The following is a 23,037-nucleotide window of genomic DNA, read 5'->3' on the forward strand; positions in this document are numbered from 1 at the left end:
TCCCCAGGACCAAAGTCCACCACCCTAACCACTAGGCCACTCCTCTTTTCTTTGTTCCCCTTTCTCCCAATTTATTTTATTTCTTTCTCATTTCTCTCATTTTATTTTATTTTATTTCCCTTCCTCCCTTTTTATTATTTTTCCTGTCTCTTATGTAGCCCAGACATCACAAATTAGTTTGGTTACCTTAATGTTCAACTTGGTAGCCCATTATAGATGATAATTTTCAGAACAGAGTATATTACAATAACTATAGTTCTCAGCTAAGGGACGCTCAAGTTCTGTTGAGGACGTCCTTGCAAAACGTCCTGATGGAGGGGTGGGGGAAACCCATATTATCGAAACAAAATGGACGACCATCTTTCGTTTCAATAATACGGTCGGGGACGCCCAAATCTTGAAATTTAGGTCGTCCTTAGAGATGGCCGTCCCTAGACTTGGTCGTTTCTGATTTTCAGCGATAATGGAAACCAAGGACGCCCATCTTATAAACGACCAAATGCAAGCCCTTTGGTCGTGGGAGGAGCCAGCATCTGTAGTGCACTGGTCCCCCTGACATGCCAAGACACCAACCGGGCACCTTAGGGGGGCACTGCAGTGGACTTCATAAAATGCTCCCAGGGACAAAGCTCCCTTACCTTGTCTGCTGAGCCCCCAACCCCCCCTAAAATCCACTACCCACAACTGTACACCACTACCATAGCCCTTACGGGGGAAGGAAGGCACCTAGATGTGGGCACAGTGGGTTTCTGGTGGGTTTTGGAGGGCTCGCTGTTTCCTCCACAAACATAACAGGTAGGGAGGGGGATGGGCCTAGGTCCGCCTGCCTGAAGTGCACTGCACCCACTAAAACTGCTCCAGGGACCTGCATACTGCTGTAATGGAGCTGAGTATGACATCTGAGGCTGGCAAAAAATATTTTAAAAGATGTTTTTTGAGGGTGGGAGGGGGTTAGTGACCACTGGGGGAGTAAGGGGAGGTCATCCCCGATTATCTACGGTGGTCATCTGGTCATTTAGGCCACCTTTTTGTGCCTTGGTCGTAAGAAAAACAGGACCAGGTAAAGTCATCCAAGTGCTTGTCAGGGACACCCTTTTCTTTCCATTATGGGTCGAGGACGTCCATGTGTTAGGTACGCGCAAGTCCCGACTTTGCTACGCCTCTGATACGCCCCCTTGAACTTTGGCTGTCCCTGCGACAGAAAGTAGTTGGGGACGTCCAAAATCGACTTTCAATTATACTGATTTGGACGACCCTGTGAGAAGGATGCCCATCTTCCGTTTCATGTCGAAAGATGGGCATCCTTCTCTTTCGAAAATGAGCCTGTGTGTCTTCCACATCCTGGTACATGTAAACCCTCAATCCGACCTCCAGGTGTTAGTACTGGCAGTGTGCAATAGCTGGGATTCCTTTTCCTCAACAGCTGTGCTTATGGCTTCCTCAGCTGGCCCCAGAAGCAAAATCCAGGCTCAAGAATTGAACTCAGGGGGTGCATAAGGTGAGGAAAGGCCAGCAGGAAAACAGAGATGATAATACATTTGCAGAAGTCTCTGGTGAGACTTCATTTGGAATCATGCCTGGATTTAGACATAGACAACATAAGCAAATACCTTCAGTGCCAAGTTTTGATAGGGGCTGGAGCATTGTTGTCATTGATCTGGGCTTGCTGCTGTTACTTAGATTCCTTGCAGCAACCAGCGATGCTTCATGCTTAAGTAACTCTCCAACATGGGACCTTCCAGCAGTAACATGCTGACAGGCTCTGTGAAGCCCTGCCCATTCCTCAGGGACAGGTTTCCTGTCATCATAGAAAGCCATGCAAGAGGCAGGGCCTCACAGGCCTGTCAGTAAGTGAGTACTTGAAGTCCCTGTACTGAAAAGTTACTTAAGCATGGAGCATCCCTGAGGGAGGGGGGGGGGGGGGGCGGGGGATCTGAAGTACAGCACAGAGGTAAGAAGGCAGCATGAAAAAAGAGACAATCTGGGCAAGAAGAATGGTGAGAAGGGAGGTGAGGTAGACATGCTCCACTCCCCTCACCTCCCCCTTTGTCTATGGGCACCTAGAACTTAAATCTAGAGGACTGTGTACAGCTCTGGAGATCACACTTTAAAATGGATAGAAGCAAGATGGAGCCACTCTTCATCATAAAGCATATAAGGACAGGTTTAAGGATCTAAATATTATGTATATTCTAGAGGAGAAGCAGGAAAGGGGAGTTATGATACAGATGTTTAAATACCTCCAAGGTATAAATTCATGAGTCAGGCCACTTTCAATGCTCAGGAAATTCTGCAACAAGGGGTCATGGGATGAGGGTAAAGGGTGTAGACTTAGGAGTAGTTTAAGAAAATATTTCTTTACATAAAAGCTAGTGGAGATGGAGGTGATGAGGACAGTATCAGAATTTAAGGAAGATTGGGATAAGCACTGAGGATCTCTGAAGGAAAAGAAAGAAGTTTAGAGACTGGGCTGTTGGTTTGGTAGGGCAGACTGGATCATTATTTTCCAGCAGGGAAGCGAGACGGGCACACACCGTACCTGCATTATATATAAATGTAAACAAAGCGAACAGTATTTTTCACCAATAACTCACCTGTGCATGTAAAACCATCCCCGGTGTATCCTTCTTTGCAAAGACATCGGTATGACCCCATGGTATTCTTGCATTCTGCATGGGTGTTGCACAAATGTGTTCCATTCGCACATTCATCAATATCTGAAGAAGGTTTGAATTCAGATTAAGTACAGAATTGTATCTCAAATGTGACAGCTCTTTGTATAATATACATAGCATTCTGATCTTCCTCTTTCTAGTTCTCCTATTTATTTGTACAACTCTTGATGCTTTAGGGCTTAGATAACTCAGGCTCGTTCTAATTCCCACCCATCTGATTCATGCGATTTGGGATTTCCATGTTTCATTTGCCTAAACTTTTTTTTTTTTTATAACAGTGCCTTTCATTCAGGACCTTCCACCTGATATTTTTTAAAACTGGCCGCCAAAATGACACTTAGGCAGATATCCGGTGAGATTCAGCACAAGCTAGCCAGCTATCCGGCCCTGAATATCTCCGGTTAGCAGCTTAAAGATAGCTAGTTATATCGGGAGATACAAACAGCTATCCGCTGATTTTCCAAGGCAGACCAGCCAAGTTTGGCAGCCATATTTGGCCATCACAATAGGTACAATAACTTTTGGACCATCTGACTTTAACTAGCCAGCGCTGAATATCGGCCAGTTAAAGCTGGACTGGTCAAAGTTAAACCGGATATTCAATGCTGATGACTAGCCTGAATATCAGGTGGCTTGGAATTAAGACATTCCATAGCCAATTTTATAGTTTCCCCATGTTAAACCACGTTAATTGAATAATGAGCTAATTAGATTCAATGAACATGTACGCATGTAGTTTTTATATTGATTATAGGTTGGGTGATATTTTATATACATTGGCTTGATTTGAGAGTGTCTCCATTATTGTATTCATTTACTAGTATTCTATAACAGAATCTGGGCACTCTGATGTCACAGAATATCATTGGGACACTCAGTTATAAGACTTTCCACTCTTATGCCCAGGGAACCTCTCTGTGAAGATTGGGATATCAAGCTGTACATGGAGCAGGTGGTCTGCAGAGACACTAAACAAAGTTGCACAGTCTATTCCCTATCAATGGTTAGAGTGAGGCTGTGCATTTGTTGTTTTGTAATCTTACCCTCTCCCCTGGCAGCTTATATGTATAGTAATTCTACCATTAGTAGAACACAGCTATAAATGTTGGATTGCTTCGATGACATATCTTGAGCAATCTATACATTAAACACATCTCTTGTATTTCAGCAGAAAGAAGAAAGCATCATTTTTTAGTTTTGACATTCTGTTTTGGGATACTACTGGTGGACAGGTACAAGCCTACATGTGCAGATGAATGACTTTATCTTCCTTTTGAGGTTCATAATTGATCCTAAAGGCTTGGGGCAGGTTTTGAAAAAGGTCTAATCAGTTCTCTCTGGGAGTTAGCTGGTTAGACCTGAGCTTTTGAAAAAATGTCTCCTGCATAGTGACTAAATAAAACCATTTGCACTCACTTGGCTGCCATATTTAACAGCTGGAAAAGAAGGTGATCCCAGAGGCATGGATAGGTGAAGGAGAGGATCTTAGCTGTCTAGTATGACTTGTCAGTGTTAACATTATCCAGTTATGCCTGTGCTCATTATTAGCAGCAGGCTTAAATCTGTTTGGTTGTTAGTTGTTGAGCAGTTTAATGAAAATCCAGTCGTCTCTTTAGCATTAGCATAGGCCACTGTCACATGTCAGAATTAATGACTGACCCAAGCAGAGAACAAGTGCTTTCTCTGTTTCTGGAAGAAAGAATACCATCTTCTAGTATGTAGAAAAGAAGGTCTTTCATCCGTGAAATATTATTTATTTATTTATTTGTAGCATTTGTATCCAACATTTTCCCACCAATTTGCAGGCTCAATGTGGCTTACATTATGCCGTAATGGCGATCGCCATTTCCGGGTAGAGAGTTACAAATGGTATTGCATTAAGGCGCAATATTCTATATTCTAACCAGTGGTACTGAACTAACACCGTAACCCTATTAGTTACAGAAACACTAACAAACAGCAGCTGCTGTACCTTGTTAGGGAAGGAAAATGCTAGCATTGAAAATATAGGTACCAGTATAACCCCAAAATCTATTTTCACTGCTATAGGTGACATTAAGAAGCCCATAAATCACAAATTAATACAACAGGAGCGTCTTTAGCCACCACAGTTCTTAAAACTTCCTGGGTGATATGTAATAAAGAAAAGTTGAGTCATTCATTAAACTTACCTGTACACTTAGTACCATTTCCAACCCAGCCTGGAAGGCAGCTGCATTTGAAACTTCCCGCTGTGTTTGTACACATGGCATTTCTATCGCAGTTGTGTGCCCCGATCTCACATTCATTAATATCTGAAAAGATAAAGGAACATTAAAGCAAACATTTCAAAGTCTCCTAATGAAATGTAATGCTAAAGCGCGTAAGGGCCTACACGTGTGCAGCGTGCATCAAATCGGCGTTATCGCCCAGCTAGCGCATGCGCCTAGAAGTAATTCCGAGTTTGGAATGTGCCAAAAACACACAGTAGAAAATAATTTTCTATTTTCTACTGTGGGGGCGTACCAGGCGGTAATCGGTAGTTGGCATGCGCTGGACGGTTAACGCGTGGGTAATACATGACCCCTCACCACTAAGTGGAATAATCTGCCTTTAGCACTGAAATCCCTTGTGTAGTCATTTAGAAGATAGCTCCAAATACAGGAAACTAGTCCCTATTTCACATCTTTTGAGATGTCATAGAAGCTCATTTTAACTGAAAGTGAAGGGAAAGGCCTTAAAAATGTCTACAGGTCAATTATATAGCAACATGCATAGGAAAACAGGCAAAACAATCTACATTTTTCCTGTGCATAATAAAAACATTGTTGGCATGTTGGTGGACATTTTCTGTGTTTGATTAATAGATGCTTTGAAATATTCTTGTGCTCCTTTATAAGCCCTGGAGCACAACAAAACAACACAAAATGTAACCAGCTTATGCCAAAGTTTTCTGCTAAAAATGTTTGTAACCACCAGAAAATGCTAAACAGAACGTTGTAGGCAAATGTTAGGATAGTGTTGTGTTCTCATTCTCTCTTCCTTCCAAATAATTCCTAATATGCTTGTGTCATAATAACATAGTAAGATGACAGCAGATGAAGACCTGTATGGTCCATCCAATCTGCCCAACAAGATAAACTCATAGGGCCCGATATTCAGACCGTGGGAGCTAACCCGGCTAATTCCTACGGTTGGCGCTGAGCTCAAATAATCAATGCCAGGTCATTTCTGGTGACCGGCACTGAATATCTGGTTTATTTTTGGCCAGTTCACACTTAATCAGCCAAGCCGATATTCAGCGCTGGCCAGTTAAGTTTGAACCAGCCAAAGATATTCCAGGGATTCACACGGTCAAACATGGCTGCCAAACTCACACTGAAAATCTGTGGATAGCTGGCTATCAGGCATTTAACTGGCTACGTGCTGATCCTGGCCTGTTAAATGCTTTTGAATTTTGGGGGGACAGCATAAGGTATAATGTGATACTACATATGTGTACTTGATCCAGATATCTCTCAAGAAAGCAAATTCTCACTACAAGTGAACTTGGCTTTGAGGAGGATAATTTTATAACAGGTTTCTTATGTGTGAAAGCCAGGTAACTGCTTTTTTTCAAGCCTCTTTTATAAAGATACATTAGGGGCCGATATTCAATGATGGACCATTTTTGGTGACCGGCATTAAAGATCCGGTTTATTTTTGGTCGATTTGAACTTAACCGGCCAAGCTGATATTCAATGCTGACCGGTTAAATTCAAAACGGTCAAAGATATTCCAGCTATACACGCGGCCAAAAATGGCTACCAAACCCATGCTAAAAATTGGCGTAGCCGGTTATATTGCACAATATACCTGGCTAGCCACTAACTGGCGATACTCAAAGGGAGACAGCCATCTATCTCCCGCTGAATATTGCCGGATAGCTGGCTAAAAGTACTATTAAACCGTCCAAATGCCATTGCTGGCCAATTAAATGATCTTGAATATCAGGGCAATTCTATATATTGGCTCTTCAGCCTAGGCACCCCAATGCTGTGCTCTTAGCACTATTTCTACAATGCCATTTTGGCACCAAGATTTCCTTATAGGATACTAGTGTAAGTTGGCATTGGTACACCCATGTGTAGAAGCTCTTTACACCATGCCAACGGCAGGTACAGGTGTGCCATGTGATGAGCAGAGGGTAAATTTGATAAATAGCACTGAAAAATCATCAGCAGAAAAAATGGGTGCAGAACGTTATTCTATAAACTGCGTTCCAAGATGAGAGTCGCTTATAGAATAGCACTCTGAGCCGATTCCCCTGCCAAATCATCTCTTCTGTCAACATCTACAATGCTGTTATATTTACTACTAAAATAAAGTACATTGATTCTAGTTTCACATATTGAATTTGTCCATGCATATCTTGAGATGGTGCTCACTCAGTTTTGGGTTGAGAAAGGAATTGTTTTAGTCCTTGAACGGGCCAAAAATAAACCAGATAGTCAATGCTGGTCACCGGAAATGGCCCTGGCATTGAATATTTGGGCTCAGTGCATACCACGGGAGTTAGCCGGGCTAACTCTCAGTCGGAATATCGGGCCCTACATGTAAATCATAATTTCACCCACACACTGCCCAGACTCTGCCCCTGAACATGTATAGATGCAGGTTGCATAAAAGTATGGATCTTCTTGGCACCATGGATATATTTCCATATGAAACCCCTGAGATAATTTTTTTAAAAGCCCCTTTTTACTTGTATAAAAAGGCCTTTAGGCATGGAAAATCCTCTATTAAAATGATGCCCTAAAAGACTAAAACAATTCCTTTCTCCACCAAAAACTGAGTGAGCACCATCTCATAAGTACATAAGTATTGCCATACTGGGAAAGACCAAAGGTCCATCAAGCCCAGTATCCTGTTTCCAACCGTGGCCAATCCAGGTCACAAATACCTTGCAAGATCCCCCGAAAGTACAAAACATTTTATACTGCTTATCCCAGAAATAGTGGATTTTCCCAAAGTCCATTTAGGTCTATGGACTTTTTCTTTAGGAAGCCATCTAAACCTTTTTTAAACTCCGCTAAGCTAACCGCCTTTACCACATTCTCTGGCAACGAATTCCAGAGTTTAATTACACGTTGAATGAAGAAAACGTTTCTCCGATTCGTTTCAAATTTACTACATTGTAGCTTCATCGTATGCCCCCTAGTCCTAGTATTTTTGGAAAGCATAAACAGACGCTTCACATCTACCCGTTCAAATCCACTCATTATTTTATAGACCTCTATCTTATCTCCCCTCAGCCAACTTTTCTGCAAGCTGAAGAGCCCTAGCTGCTTTAGCCTTTCCTCATAGGGAACTCGTCCCATCCCCTTTATCATTTTCGTCGCCCTTCTCTGTACCTTTTCTAATTCCACTATATCTTTTTTGAGATGTGGTGATCAGAATTGAACACAATATTTGAGATGCGGTCGCACCATGGACCGATACAAAGGCATTATAACATCCTCATTTTTGTTTTCCATTCCTTTCCTAATAATACTTAACATTCTATTTGCTTTCTTAGCCGCAGCAGGCACACTGAGCAGAAGGTTTCAACGTATCATCAACGATGACACCTGGATTCCTTTCGTGGTCTGTGACTCCTAACATGGAACCTTGCATGATGTAGCTAATAATTCGGGTTCCTCCTTCCCACATGCACCACTTTGCACTTGCTCACATTAAATGTCATCTGCCATTTAGACGCCCAGTCTACCAGTTTCGAAAGGTCCTCTTGTAATTGTTCACAATCCTCCCGCGATTTAACGACTTTGAATAACTTTGTGTCATCAGCAAATTTAATTATCTCACTAGTTACTCCCATCTCTAGGTCATTTATAAATATGTTAAAAAGCAGCGGTCCCAGCACAGACCCCTGGGGAACCCCACTAACTACCCTTCTCCATTGAGAATACTGACCATTTAACCCTACTCTCTGTTTTCTATCTTTTAACCAGTTTTTAATTCACAATAGAACACTACCTCCTACCCCATGACTCTCCAATTTCCTCTGGAGTCTTTGATGAGGTACTTTGTCAAACGCCTTCTGAAAATCCAGATACATTATTAGCAACCAGCTCACCTTTATCCATATCTCAAGGTATGCATGAACAAATTCAATATGTGAAACTAGAATCAATATACTTTATTTTAGTAGTAAATATAACAGCATAGCAGATGTTGGCAGATGAGACAATATGGCCCACTTAATCTGCCTGGTTGCCCCTGCCTATTGCTAAAGCTAAGGATATCCCCCAGATCTCAGACACACAAGCTTGGTTACACATGCTTTCTCATTACTGAAGGCTGTAGTGTCCTTCATGTCTAATTTCCATATTTGTACTCCATTCCAGTCTTATCTCTTGTATACTAAGTGCTCTCTTATGATCTTTTGTACTCATGTTTTTCCCACACAGTTTTAGTTCAGCTTGGTGTAGGCCTGCTGCCTGCCCCCTGAATGTAAAAAATGCAGTGAGAGCTTGGGGTTAGAACTTAGGGGGATACATACAGTGGAAAACAAAGCATTCCACACATGTATGTGGAGAGTAAAGTTTCTGTTTTCTACTATAAGACAGATACAGCACATGTCTTGATGCAAATGCACTTTATATAGTTTTTAGGGGAAAATTATTAGCACTGCATGGATGGAAGACTCTAGTCAGAGAAGCACACTAATATATTTAAAGTAGGCCTACATGCTTCAGTGGATCTTTGTAATAATGCTTTCACTAAAACACTGCATTCAGTTGTTCTGGGTTTGTCTTAGTGAAATATCAAAATTAAGAAAATTCCCAGGTAATTACCTCATTTTTAACTTCTTCAGGGAAATGGGCAGAATTGGTACAGATATACATTCTGCTCCACATGGATTAAGAGATCTGAATTCCATATACAAAATTCTGCAGAAAAGCAAAATTGAAGGCCTACTTCCTACAAACTGTTCATTTTCCACCATGCCCCCCTTTCATTCTTCAGGAACAAGCCTTTGGTTCTGATTAGATTAACTCTTAAACACTAGTCAAAAATTGTATTTCATTGTCTAATAAAAGTGTATCACTTAATTGGGCTAATATTATAACTTTTTTTTTTTTTTTTTGGGGGGGGGGGGGGATAAAAGGGTTGCATAGAATTAACCCCAGGGGTTACACATGTAGAATGCAGCCTTTTACATGACCAGAGTGTAAGCATGTTTTGGGAGGACTTTGGATGGAGCGCAATGTCATGTAGTACATGCTAGTTTATAAAATACACGCATATGTCAGTACTTCAGTGGAGGAGTGGCCTAGTTGTTAGAACACTGGTCTTGAGATGTAGAGGTGCCTGGTTCAAATCCCACTGCTGCTCCTTGTAGTAGCGTTCCAATGGTGGGATGGTCTGCCCTGAGTGCAGGCAGCAAGGAGGTGAACTGAGTAGTTGTGTGACAGTCGGCTCCGCTGATTCCCTGCCCCCTCTGACGTTACTTCCTGTTCCGGGGCAGGGGACTGGCAGATCCAACAGCTGCACGACTGATCTGTGCACCCCCAGGTGGTGAGGATGATGCACTTCAGTGGGTGATACACTTTGGGGGGAGGGGGCATAGTGGCGACCTGCCCCAGTTGGCAGCCAAACTAGATATGCTACTGGCTCCTTGTGAACTTGGGTAAGCCACTTAACCCTTCATTGCCTCAGGTACAAACTTAGATTGTGAGCCCTCAAGGGACAGAGAAATACCCAGTGTACCTTAATGTAACTCATTTGAGCTTGCCAGGTGCTCTTGGCCTGGATTGGCCGCTGTCGTGGACAGGATGCTGGGCTTGATGGACCCTTGGTCTTTTCCCACTGTGCCATTACTTATGTACTACTGAAAAAGGTGTGAGCAAAATCCAAAAAAATATAATGTAAAAATATAAATTAATGCCAGCTCCCGAGCAAGTCCTATATGCAAGAGTATATTTGCCCAAAGTTGTGAGAGTATTTTATATAGATAGAATGGGCATCTAGTTGGATTTTCTACCCAGGCAACTGCTTATAAAGTTACCATCCACATACATATTTTATTCTGGTCTTTTTCCCATGCACTTTGAATGGTAAGCTTTTGTCTTAGCATAGAATAGGGTGAAATAAGAGAGAAAGTGATTGTATGAGACAAAAAGTGAGTGAAGACTGAGAGGGCCGTTGTCATACTGGCTGCATAGTTGCAAAATCCATGGGCACTTTTGTGCAAATTTTCAAAGCGAAGATGCATGCATACTTTCACTTTGATTAATTAGCCAAGAGAAAAATTGCCCCCAGACACTTGCACCTCCTTTTCTTGTTGGTACTTTCCCATAAAAACACTCTCCCGATATTCAGCGCTATTTAACTGGCATTGAATATCCAGGCTCAGCGCCAACCGTGGGAGTTAGCCAGTCTAACTCCCGCAGAATGAATATTGGCCCCAATGTGTATTGCGCTGAAAAGATAAAAACCTAATCTCACTACCCCTGGATTCAGTATAGGTTGTTCAAAGTTGGGCATGGACTTTTGAGCGCGGATCACAGATCCATGCGCAAACTACTTAGTAATTAGGTAATAGCAATTAATTACTGGCATTAACAAGCACTTTATTGGCAGTAATTAGGAGTCAAATGTGGATCTGCCCTACACCCTATTCTATAACATGCGTGCCTAAATTTCACAGCTTGCAACTCCGAAGGAGGCATGGCCATGGGAGGGGGCATGGGAGCGTCAGGGGCTTTCTCAGAAATTAGGTGTGATGTTATAGAATACCTGCATTTGCGCACCTAACTGCCATCAGTTGGGCACCAGCCTTTGGCAGGCATAAATACTCGTGTCCGAAGTTAGGCGTGAAATGCCCACTAAGCTAGTATTCTATAAAGGTCATTTCGCACAGAGCACCCTTTAGAGGATATTTGCATAGTGCACATCATTTCAGCACCTACAGTGGGGGAAATAAGTATTTGATCCCTTGCTGATTTTGTAAGTTTGCCCACTGACAAAGACATGAGCAGCCCATAATTGAAGGGTAGGTTATTGGTAACAGTGAGAGATAGCACATCACAAATTAAATCCGGAAAATCACATTGTGGAAAGTATATGAATTTATTTGCATTCTGCAGAGGGAAATAAGTATTTAATCCCTCTGGCAAACAAGACCTAATACTTGGTGGCAAAACCCTTGTTGGCAAGCACAGCGGTCAGACGTCCTCTGTAGTTGATGATGAGGTTTGCACACATGTCAGGAGGAATTTTGGTCCACTCCTCTTTGCAGATCATCTCTAAATCATTAAGAGTTCTGGGCTGTCGCTTGGCAACTCGCAGCTTCAGCTCCCTCCATAAGTTTTCAATGGGATTAAGGTCTGGTGACTGGCTAGGCCACTCCATGACCCTAATGTGCTTCTTCCTGAGCCACTCCTTTGTTGCCTTGGCTGTATGTTTTGGGTCATTGTCGTGCTGGAAGACCCAGCCACGACCCATTTTTAAGGCCCTGGCGGAGGGAAGGAGGTTGTCACTCAGAATTGTACGGTACATGGCCCCATCCATTCTCCCATTGATGCGGTGAAGTAGTCCTATGCCCTTAGCAGAGAAACACCCCCAAAACATAACATTTCCACCTCCATGCTTGACAGTGGGGACGGTGTTCTTTGGGTCATAGGCAGCATTTCTCTTCCTCCAAACACGGCGAGTTGAGTTCATGCCAAAGAGCTCAATTTTTGTCTCATCTGACCACAGCACCTTCTCCCAATCACTCTCGGCATCATCCAGGTGTTCACTGGCAAACTTCAGACGGGCCGTCACATGTGCCTTCCGGAGCAGGGGGACCTTGCGGGCACTGCAGGATTGCAATCCGTTATGTCGTAATGTGTTACCAATGGTTTTCGTGGTGACAGTGGTCCCAGCTGCCTTGAGATCATTGACAAGTTCCCCCCTTGTAGTTGTAGGCTGATTTCTAACCTTCCTCATGATCAAGGATACCCCACGAGGTGAGATTTTGCGTGGAGCCCCAGATCTTTGTCGATTGACAGTCATTTTGTACTTCTTCCATTTTCTTACTATGGCACCAACAGTTGTCTCCTTCTCGCCCAGCGTCTTACTGATGGTTTTGTAGCCCATTCCAGCCTTATGCAGGTGTATGATCTTGTCCCTGACATCCTTAGACAGCTCCTTGCTCTTGGCCATTTTGTAGAGGTTAGAGTCTGACTGATTCACTGAGTCTGTGGACAGGTGTCTTTCATACAGGTGACCATTGCCGACAGCTGTCTGTCATGCAGGTAACGAGTTGATTTGGAGCATCTACCTGGTCTGTAGGGGCCAGATCTCTTACTGGTTGGTGGGGGATCAAATACTTATTTCCCTCTGCAGAATGCAAATAAATTCATATACTTTCCACAATGTGATTTTCCGGATTTAATTTGTGATGTGCTATCTCTCACTGTTACCAATAACCTACCCTTCAATTATGGGCTGCTCATGTCTTTGTCAGTGGGCAAACTTACAAAATCAGCAAGGGATCAAATACTTATTTCCACCACTGTATCTTTGGGCCCCATTTACAGAATCTGTCTCTAAACGCTGATAAAGGTAAGCACTTTGTGAAGACTTTGCCCTCAGTTAGACTGGGCAGCTCTTCAAACAGCTTGTTTCCATAGGTAAAACACCATCTTAGGCACAGAAATGGCTCTGAAAAGTGTCCTACAAGCAGTGGTGTGCTGGAGCAGGCTCTCACAGGCTTGCTAGAGCCGGTTGTTAAGTTTTTAAGAATTTTGGGAGCCGGTTGTTAAAGTAGGGCCCTCCATGTCTACTTCAACAACTGGCTCCCAAAATGTGGGCTTGGGCCCCCTGCTGAATTATCTTTTACTTTGCTGGTGAGGATGCTGAGCCCTGCCAGCCAAGTAAATAGACTACTGCTGCTCCCCGCTCCTTGTTTCCAGCTCTGGGCAGCAGGCTGGGACTTCTCGAGCATGTGAGAGAAGTTCCAGCATGCTGTTCAGAGCAAGACGTTGGGAGTGGTGGCAGTCCATTTATTGGCTGCCAGCAAAGGTATGCCTAGCGTGCCCGCACGAAGGAAGGGAGGAGAGAGAGGCAAGTGTTGCTCCCCCCCTCCCCCCCAGCCACCCCTGGCCCTTCGAACTGCAGAGCTGGCTACGTCCGGAGAAAGAGCCTGTTGTTAAAAATTTACCAGCACACCCCTGCCTACAAGTACCGTAGCATAAATGCTCCCCGTTACCTTCCTGAAGTGAAATTACAGTTGCAGAGAGCATTTCCACTATGTGGGACTTTAAAGGGATCTTCCTGACCCCTCAGACACTCTTCCATGCCAGAGTGAAGGGAATACATTTAAAACTGAAGAGCAGGCATTTTCTTGCTGAGAGCTCAGGGCACATATTTGTTCAAGGAAACTCAAGTGCAAAGAAGAGGGATGGATGCCTGATGATGAAAGGAAGGCTTGTTGTGGATGATATACTGTAGGGAAAGTAGGTCACAAACAGCTCATTTGGGTAAAAATGTAAACCACGTATTGTTGGCACATTTAGCAAGTCTCGCCAGTGACTTAAATTATAGCTGTCTGGGAATAGCTTTGCTTGTTGAAAAAAGTATTTGCCCTAAGAATTCTGCACGGGAAGGTTCTACATTTTTTTAACATCCCCCCCTCCCCTTAGTTTTATTGGGATTCACTTTAACTGAAAGGCTATGTTTGGCTGACAAAGAAATCTGGTGCAAGGATGATGATTAGGGGGGTAACTTTCAAACAAAGCACATTTGTATAAAGTCTGTGGGTAATTTTTACCCCCCCCCCCCCCCAGGGTGTTTAATATTTCTAACCAAAATAAGGGGTCACGCCTATGTTAGGTATGATAGAGGTCTATAAGATAATGAATGGAATGGAACGGGTCGATGTGGAGCGTCTGTTTACGCTTTCCAAAAATACTAGGACAAGGGGGCATGCGATGAAGCTGCAATGTGGTAAATTTAAAACGAATCGGAAGAAATATTTCTTCAGTCAACGCGCAGTTAAACTCTGGAATTCACTGCCGGAAAAGGTGGTTAAGGCGGTTCACTTAGTGGACTTCAAAAAAGGGTTGGACGGCTTCCTGGAGGAAAAAGCCATAGAATGTTATTGAACGTCGAGGGAATACAGTATTTCTAGGATGGGTGGGACAAATTGTTTGTTCTTTTGGCCGCTGTCGGTGACAGGTTGCTGGGCTCGATGGGCCCTTGGTCTGTCCCAGCATGGCGATGCTTATGTACTTAGGTTTTGGTGCGCTAATGACTAAGGCCATGCCAAAGTGCCATTATAGAATTAGCTCCTATACTCCAAAATGTGCCAGCCAAGGCTCAGTCTTTGTTGATTTAAAAATGTGGAAGTCGCCACTTCTTTGGCTGGGGGTGGGGAGGGGATCTGGTCAGGGTCCAGGGAAGGTGACAGAAAGCCCAGGGGTAAGAGGGTTCAATCAGGTGGTGTAGATTTTAGCTCTATTGAATGTTATTATAAAATAACATGTACTCTAACCAAAATAGAACAAAACCCCCTTTACCCATGAAACAAAACAAAAAGTCCTGAAAACCTGCACCCGCCAGCCTCTGAAAAGACTACACTTAGATTATAGCTGTAGTCAAACTTGCCAGGTCCTTCTTATTTAAATCTCCACTACTCAAGGGGCAAGCATGAGAAAGAAAGACGTGAATTAGAATCATGGAAAAAAAAAGAATTTCTTTGCTCTTTTCTGCCTTATTTAGCTGACAACATGTTTGGAAGGTTGTCAAAGATGAAACCATTTGTGGAGATCTTGAAGCATATGTTTTATATGGGCTGTGCAATTAGGATGACACAAAATGTTTCTCTAAACTTTACCCGCATTCTTCCCGAGGAGGACACAAATGAACATCTGCGTGGGATGGGAATGCACTGTGAGTGAGTGGGTGGATTCTGAACACTGTGATTTGATTGGCAAAATCAAAACATGTTTATTTGCAAAAACTGGAAACAATCAGTAATGATCAGAGAGCTAAACTATTTAGACAATGCTCTAATGGAACCCAGAGGACATTATTTAGTTGTTTTAGAACACAGAACATCCCCATATCTACATGTTACATAAACATTTACTTTTAAAAAATATATTTATCTATATATATTAAAAAATAAACATTCAATAACACAATGAGCATCAAAGTTTAACCCCCCTCCCCCTGTTTACTACCTGCGCTAGCGGCTGCCGCACGGCAGTGAATGGGCTGTGTCAGTATTAGCACACCACCAGCCATTAGCGCGGCTTAGTAAACAGGGGGAGGGGGGTAAGACTATAAAATCAAAGGGGTTTGGTTGTAGCTGGTTTGTTAAATGTGTGCAAAATCCAAGGGGCCCTTTTACCGAACTGCAGTAAACTTTGGCCTTAGCGCAACCTAACTAGGGTCATTCCTGCGCACTAAGGCCATTTTTACCACAGGGGTAAAATGGCCATGTGCTAATTTTCCCATTAGCATATGGTCATTAGCGCATGAGCCCCTACCTCCCTCCACTATTTATGTAGACGGTAAGGGCTCACACGCTAACCACACGTTAATCGGTTAGCATGCAGTAATGTAGCTACGCTGACCAATCAGTGCAGAACAGGCCCACTCTCCACCCTCAGAGCTGCCCCCAGTGCTACAAAACAAATTTTATTTTTTAATGCGTGGGTAGTGCAGCACATGCAAAATTTACCACAAGACACCCGTCCGGTAAGCCCTTTTTTTGCCGTGGTAAACACACCTTAGTGTTTACCACGGCTTAGTAAAAGGACCCCCAAGCGACTTAGGGGCCCTAGTGTCAGCGTATGTTTTTGTCATGTGCTGAGGCCCCCTTTTACTGCAGTGGGTAAAAAGCTGTCCTTCTTTGAGGACAAGAAATGGCCGCGAAGTAAGTGAAACACTTACTGCACGGCAGTGCCGTAGCGAGGGCAGCTGACACCCGGAGCGGATTGCCGCTGCGCACCCCCCCCCCCCGGGGTGCAACACAGCGCACCCTCTCCCCTCCGGAGCGCACCCCCCCCCCAGAGCGAGTACTTATGAGGGAAGGCGACGAGGGAAAGTGGTGAGGGATGGGCGGGAGGGCCGAACCGCCCCCAGTGCATGTCGCCGGGAGCTGCGTCGGTTCCGCTGGTTCCCTGCTCTCTTTGCCCCAGAACAGGAAGTAACCTGTTCCGGGGCAGAGAGAGCAGGGAACCAGTGGAGCCGACACCCCCCCCCCCCCCCCCCAGCGGCGTGCACCTGGGGCGGACCGCCCCACTGCCCCCCTTCCTACGCCACTACTGCACGGCCAATTTGTGTGTGTGTGTGTGGGGGGGAGCCCTTACTGCCACCCTGGTGGTAATCGGGTAGCGCAATTACCACTGGTTAAGTTCTGGGCCTACAAAAATAGATCGTATTTTTATAGCGCCAGGAATGGCATGCGCCTAGGGGTGGGAACCTCCACCAGGTTTCTGTGGTAACCCAGCGGTAGTTCCAGATTGGCGAGGCTTAGTAAAAGGGCCCCTTACTCAGTTAGATAAGGAGCATACATCTCAGTCAGTGATACAAACCTTACACTCTTTCCCCACCTGAGACTTGCACAGATCAGCATTTGTAAAGAACTAGGCCGCACAATTTTTAAAGAACCAGCAGGAATCTGAAAATGTATATGTTCGGAAGGTGTTTCCTAAGTTTACATCTGTTCTAGCTAAGGAAATTGTCATTGCTTTAGACAAGACTACAGATTAGATGAGAATGATTTTCCAGCACTGAAAAACCTGCTGCATTTCTTCTCTGTAATTTGGAACATGGACATAAAGAATGCTGAATGGTTAGTCTACAGGGTAAGATTAAAAATTTCTTGGATTCAGATCTGCTCACATGTCAGTAAAAAGCAGCTGTTCTAAATGCAAAACTTCTGCTGGGTATATTGCTAAAACATTTTAAATCTTGTTAAAACTAATCTTACTGTACAACAGTAGTAATTTACTAATGAAAGTAATACTTAAAAGCCTAAGGGTCCCTTTTACGAAGCTGTGGTGAAAGGGGCCCTTCGGTAACAATGGCCCCTGGATTTGCCGCGCGAAGAGGCCTCTTTTACTGTAGCGGGTAAAAGTAAAGAAAATTAAAATGACTGTGCAGTAAGTATGCACTTGTCAAGCAGCCATTTTGTTTTTTTGTTTTTTTTTTTGTGGGGGGGGGGGGAGCCCTTCCTGCCACCCAAGGTGGCGGTAATGGCTTTGCGTTAACTCGGCTATCACCCCCCCTGTGGTAAAAATTAACAAAAATTCCTGGTTGTGTTGGGGGTGGAACCATCAGGCAGCTGTGGGAATTGAACCCAGTTCCGCAATCTGATACACTAACCATTACACCACTCTTCCACTCCTGTTAGAAAAAAAAGCTTATGCAATGTCATTTCAAAGGTGCTGGTAACCAAGACCCCTCTGACCTGATACATCAGCTACTTGTATAATCAGACTGGGGACATTTATGAATATTACTGGCAGCCAATGATAAGTAGTAGTAGTAGGATTAAGGGCTCTACTTGAGGTGAAGACAGTTTATCATTGTGTTACTTGGGATCGGTGAGGGTAAATGGCTTTATTAATCATTCAAATACAGGTAAAGTAGCTCACATGTCCCTTTATAAAAGGGTAGACTTGTGGATGATTAGTGTAAATGCTGTTATTTGATAGTGATACTGTAAAATCAGAGCATGTGTAATGCTCTATAATGTGCAGTAGGAACATGCAACACCGGTAGTTGGGAAGCAAAGACAGTGCTTGGCAGTCTTCTACGGTCTGTGCCCTCATCGTGGCTGGACAGATTTGGATGGGCTGGAGTGGGGTTTCAATGACAACTTCAGAAATTGGAGAACAAGGCCAGTGCCAGGCAGACCTCTATGGTCTGTGCCCTGAAAATGGCAAGGACAAATCAAGATCAAATATACACATGAAGTATCACATCATACCTTATGCTATATGAGTTTATCTTGTTCAGCAGACTGGATGGACCATACAGGTCTTTATCTGCCATCATCTACTATGTTACTAAGCTCTCATTGTTAGATCAGAGAACTGCAGTTTTCTTATACTGAAGTATGGGAGCTGTATACTCAGATTACACGCATTAAAGATTTGCTTTGGTATCCAAAAATTCCTCTCAGTCCATTGTCTCCTGATGTTCTTTAAAAATTGTAAATAAAGGTTTCATCCAAAATCCAAGGCCAGCACAAGAAGCCAATTTTGTGTGTAGGGCAAAAACCAAACCTCCCAGGCATCAACCTCTGTGAAAGTCTTCATGCTTATTATTCCAATAAAAAAAACACAACATGGGAACTGAGAATGGGAGCATGTGGGAGGGGGAACAAATAATCTCTGTATGTTTCCTATCTGCTCTTTCCTCTAGAAACACAACAAGCAAAAAAAAAAACAAGTGAAAACATCCATGACATGAGTAAGCTGCTGAGAAACTATTGCAATGGTAAAGTAGTTTTTAAACCTTTTAGCACTCTCCGAAAAAATCCAAATGCAGAATTACAGGAATATTCTGTCACTTTGGGGTTGAGATGATCAGTCGAAACTCTCTGTATAGCCTGATACTTAGTTGTAGTGAACCCAATATTCAAAGCCATTTAAATGGCCAGGAGAGGCTCCTGGCCGTTTAAATGGCTTGCCCGGGGCTATTTCGCAGCACTTAACTGATAGTACCGCTGAATATCCCTGCTAACTGGCCATCCCCTAACTGGCTAAGTTAGGAGTGGACTGGGGGAGGACATGGATGGAGCGCAAACTTAGCCAGTTAGAGGCGATTTTCAGCCTGCTAAATATAGCTAAGCAGCCAGATAAAATTAGGGCAGCAAAAAGGCTGTCCTGACTTTATGTGGTGAAGTTAATTGGGCACTGGTCGGAATATCAGCCGGCACCTGGTTAACTTCCGGGTGATCGCTGAGACCCAGATATTGAATATCCAGAAAAAGTTCAGCCCTCAGCTATGAGCAGCTCAGATGCTGCTTCTTGCCACAGGCTGAATATCGGGCAGAGAGTATTTTTTAAATGGTAGCCAGAGTGGTTAATTAAATCTGGGTATTCTATACCCGTATCCAGATATCAGTCAGTGCTGAATATCTGAATAGCTATTTTCTGTCCTAACTTTATTCAGATAGTTAACTGGTTATCAGTGTGAATATCACCACTAGCTGGATAACTGTCAGGACTATTTATGCTCTGCCCACGCATCACCATGGCACTATTGGATCTATAAGGAAAGTCAGTGTCACTGTCTTGTCTGTAAGGATATTCAGTGGCACTCTCTGGTCTAAATGGATATTCAGTAGCATTATTGGATCTGTAAGAGTATCCAGTGGCACTGTCTGGTCTGTAAGGATATTCAGTGGCACTGACTGGTCTGTAAGGATATTCAGTGGCACTGTTTGGTATGGCTGTAAGGATATCCAGTGGCACTGTCTGGTCTGTAAGGATATTCAGTGGCACTGTTTGGTACGGCTGTAAGGATATTCAGTGGCACTGACTGGTCTGTAAGGATATTCAGTGGCACTGTTTGGTACGGCTGTAAGGATATTCAGTGGCACTGTCTGGTCTGTAAGGATATTCAGTGGCACTGTTTGGTATAGCTGTAAGGATATCCAGTGGCACTGTCTGGTCTGTAAGGATATTCAGAGGCACTGTATGGATAGTGCCACTTGATAGCTGCAACTAATAAAATATTCCAAAAACTACTGCAGTTACCTAGATATTTCCTTTTGAATAATGATCCCGTAATCTTTTGTTCTCTCAGTTTGTGAGGTTTTCAGAATCTTTATTATCTAACAAATTAAGGTAAAATGTTAATATAAATAAAATATATTCAAAGGCACCATCCGGATAGTGTCTCTGAAAACCTTCACAGACAGCCCTGGCACTAGCCAGATAAAGGGCAATTCTATAACAAGGCACCTACAATTAGGTACCTACAGGGAGCTTGTAAGAACCTAAAAGAAAATAGGCACCTCCTTTCTTTTATAGAATGCTAACATAATCCAGTGTCCGTGCACTTAACATTTAGGTGCTTGCACTTAAGCAAACCCTAGAGCTGGTATAAAGTGCGAGCAGCTACATGCAGCAGGGACAGGTGTAACATACAATATTCTGTAAGTTACACATGTGAGTGGCAGCTCCACCTATGCTCAGGGCCGCCAAGAGACTGAGCCGGGCAGGGGCAGGGCCGCCGCTGCTGGACCCCCCTCCCCCAGGACCACCACTGCCACCCTCCCCGGACCACCGCGTAGCCAGACCATAAAATTTGGGGTGAGGGGGCCGGAGTCCAAACTGGGAGGGGGGAGCACATTTTGCCCCACCTCCCTCCCCCCGCCACAACTCCATATACCTTGGCTGGCAGGGGTCCCCAAGCTCTGCCAGCAGAAGCCTTCCTCCAGCGCTGTTCTCTGCTGCATTGCCTGCTCTGCGACTGTTTTTGCCCTCACGTCGCGCATGCTTTCCTGCTCACTGAGGCCACTTTTAACATGGTGGTAAAATGGCCCCATTTTCTCTATTAATAGCCATGCGCTAATTTTCCCATTATCATTTGGTCATTAGCATGTGAACCCATACCGCCACCCATTATGTAGGCAGTAAGGGCTCCCACGCTAACCATGCCCTAATTGGTTAGTGTGAGGTGATGTAGCTGTGCTGATTAACATAAGGCACACCTTCTCTCTCCCCACAGTGCTAAAAATTATTTTGGTAGCGTGCACCGAACACAAAACTACCATGGGATGCTTGAGCACACCCTATGGTAATGCCTTTTACCCTGCAGTAAGGATGCGTTAGTACTTATCGTAGCTTAGTAAAAGGACCCCTATATGATAAAAGAGACATAAAAATATCATATAGCCAAGTGTAGCATTCAGAGTTACATTTCATAATTGCTATATTTATTTATTTATATATTAGGATTTATTTACCGCCTTTTTAAAGGAATTCACTCAAGGCAGTGTACAACAAGAATAAGTCAAACACAGGCAATAGATGATTTCAGTGATAAAAATATTCAAATAACAATACAAAGTATGGCTACATTGCAATGTCAACACAATACACAATAAAACATTTAAACAGACAGCATAGGATGTAAGCAAAGATGGAACATATAGATAGATAAGATAGAGTAACAGGAGTAAGAAAATAAGGTACTCCAGTGGCGTTCCTAGGGGGGGCGGTGGGTGCGCTCCGCCCCGGGTGCACGCCGTTGGGGAGGTGCCGCGCGAGCCTGTCCTCCGTTCGTTCCATGCTTCTTCTCTGCCCCGGAACAGGAAGTAACCTGTTCCGGGGCAGAGAAGAAGCATGGAACGAACGGAGGACAGGCGCGCGCCGCACCCCCCCCAGCGGCGTGCACCCGGGGGGTTCTTTCGTGGGGGGTGTCCTTTCGCCGGGGGGGGGGGGGGGTCGCGCTGTATCTGGGGGTGGGTGCTGGAGGGGCGCATCGACGATCCGCCCCGGGTGTCAGCCCCCCTAGGAACGCCACTGAGGTACTCATTTAAAGAAAGTTGCAAATGAAGTCAGAAAGGTGCTTGAATATTATCTTAGCTAGGGTAGAAGTGGATAAACGTGTTCTGCCATAGTATGTGCAGCCATCACACCTTGTATGAATGTAACTAGCAAGTTAGCTATATGAAAAGTGTTCTGAAAACACTATGAAAAAGCAGCAGTGCTTTAAACATCAGAAGTCAGGTGTCCACAAAAGGGCAATACATTTTTTTTAAATATTCCTGCATAGCCTCTCATCCTTCCTAGGCAACTGATTTATTCTTTATGTACCTGTGCACCCAGTTGATCCTTTTTTGCCAGAATATCCTGGATCACAGTGGCAAATAAACGAGCCTTTTGTATTCTCACACGTTCCTTGAAGGCAGATGTTTGGATTGAGTTCACATTCATTCACATCTGAAAAATAAATCACAGGATTCATGAAGAAATCGAGCAAAATGCATCTGTAAAGCCCAGTCATAAAAGGGGCAGAACCCCTGATTCTTCAAGGATTTCAGCTTTGCATTTGTATGGCGTTAGAAGCATCATTTTACAGGCACCCACACATCTTTAGGTCATTCACACACAGAATAATTGTGACTGAGAACAAAGTCTGCATTTGTTCTTGGTTTGTTTGCTTTCGCCTAAAGTGCACAATAAGCATGTTTGGCTTATTCTCTTACTTTGGCAACTCAGTGCATTTGGTTCTTCTTCCCCCTCCAGTGCTGTCGAAGCCTTTAGCTTCTGCCTATTTCCCATTATGGCAGAAGTGGAAAAAACATATGGGCCTTCACCTTGTAAAAGTTTTTCAATATGCATAGCAAACAAGGATAATCTTGTGCGTCATTATGGCAGAT

The 23,037-nt window shown here is 43.8% G+C and overlaps 1 protein-coding gene across 1 annotated transcript in view; it reads right to left on the reverse strand.

Annotated features, from left to right (window-relative positions):
• The window catches only part of FBN1 (fibrillin 1), a 415,078-nt gene that overhangs the window by 121,528 nt on the left and 270,513 nt on the right, over positions 1-23,037 (reverse strand). The window contains exons 32-34 of the mRNA XM_030189555.1: positions 22,472-22,597; positions 4,847-4,969; positions 2,595-2,717 (exon numbers count right to left, since the gene is read on the reverse strand). Coding sequence (XP_030045415.1) covers positions 2,595-2,717; positions 4,847-4,969; positions 22,472-22,597 — 372 coding nt within the window. The remainder of the gene's footprint in view (positions 1-2,594; positions 2,718-4,846; positions 4,970-22,471; positions 22,598-23,037) is intronic.

Source organism: Microcaecilia unicolor, chromosome 1, assembly GCF_901765095.1.
Source record: "Microcaecilia unicolor chromosome 1, aMicUni1.1, whole genome shotgun sequence".
NCBI lineage: Eukaryota > Metazoa > Chordata > Amphibia > Gymnophiona > Siphonopidae > Microcaecilia > Microcaecilia unicolor.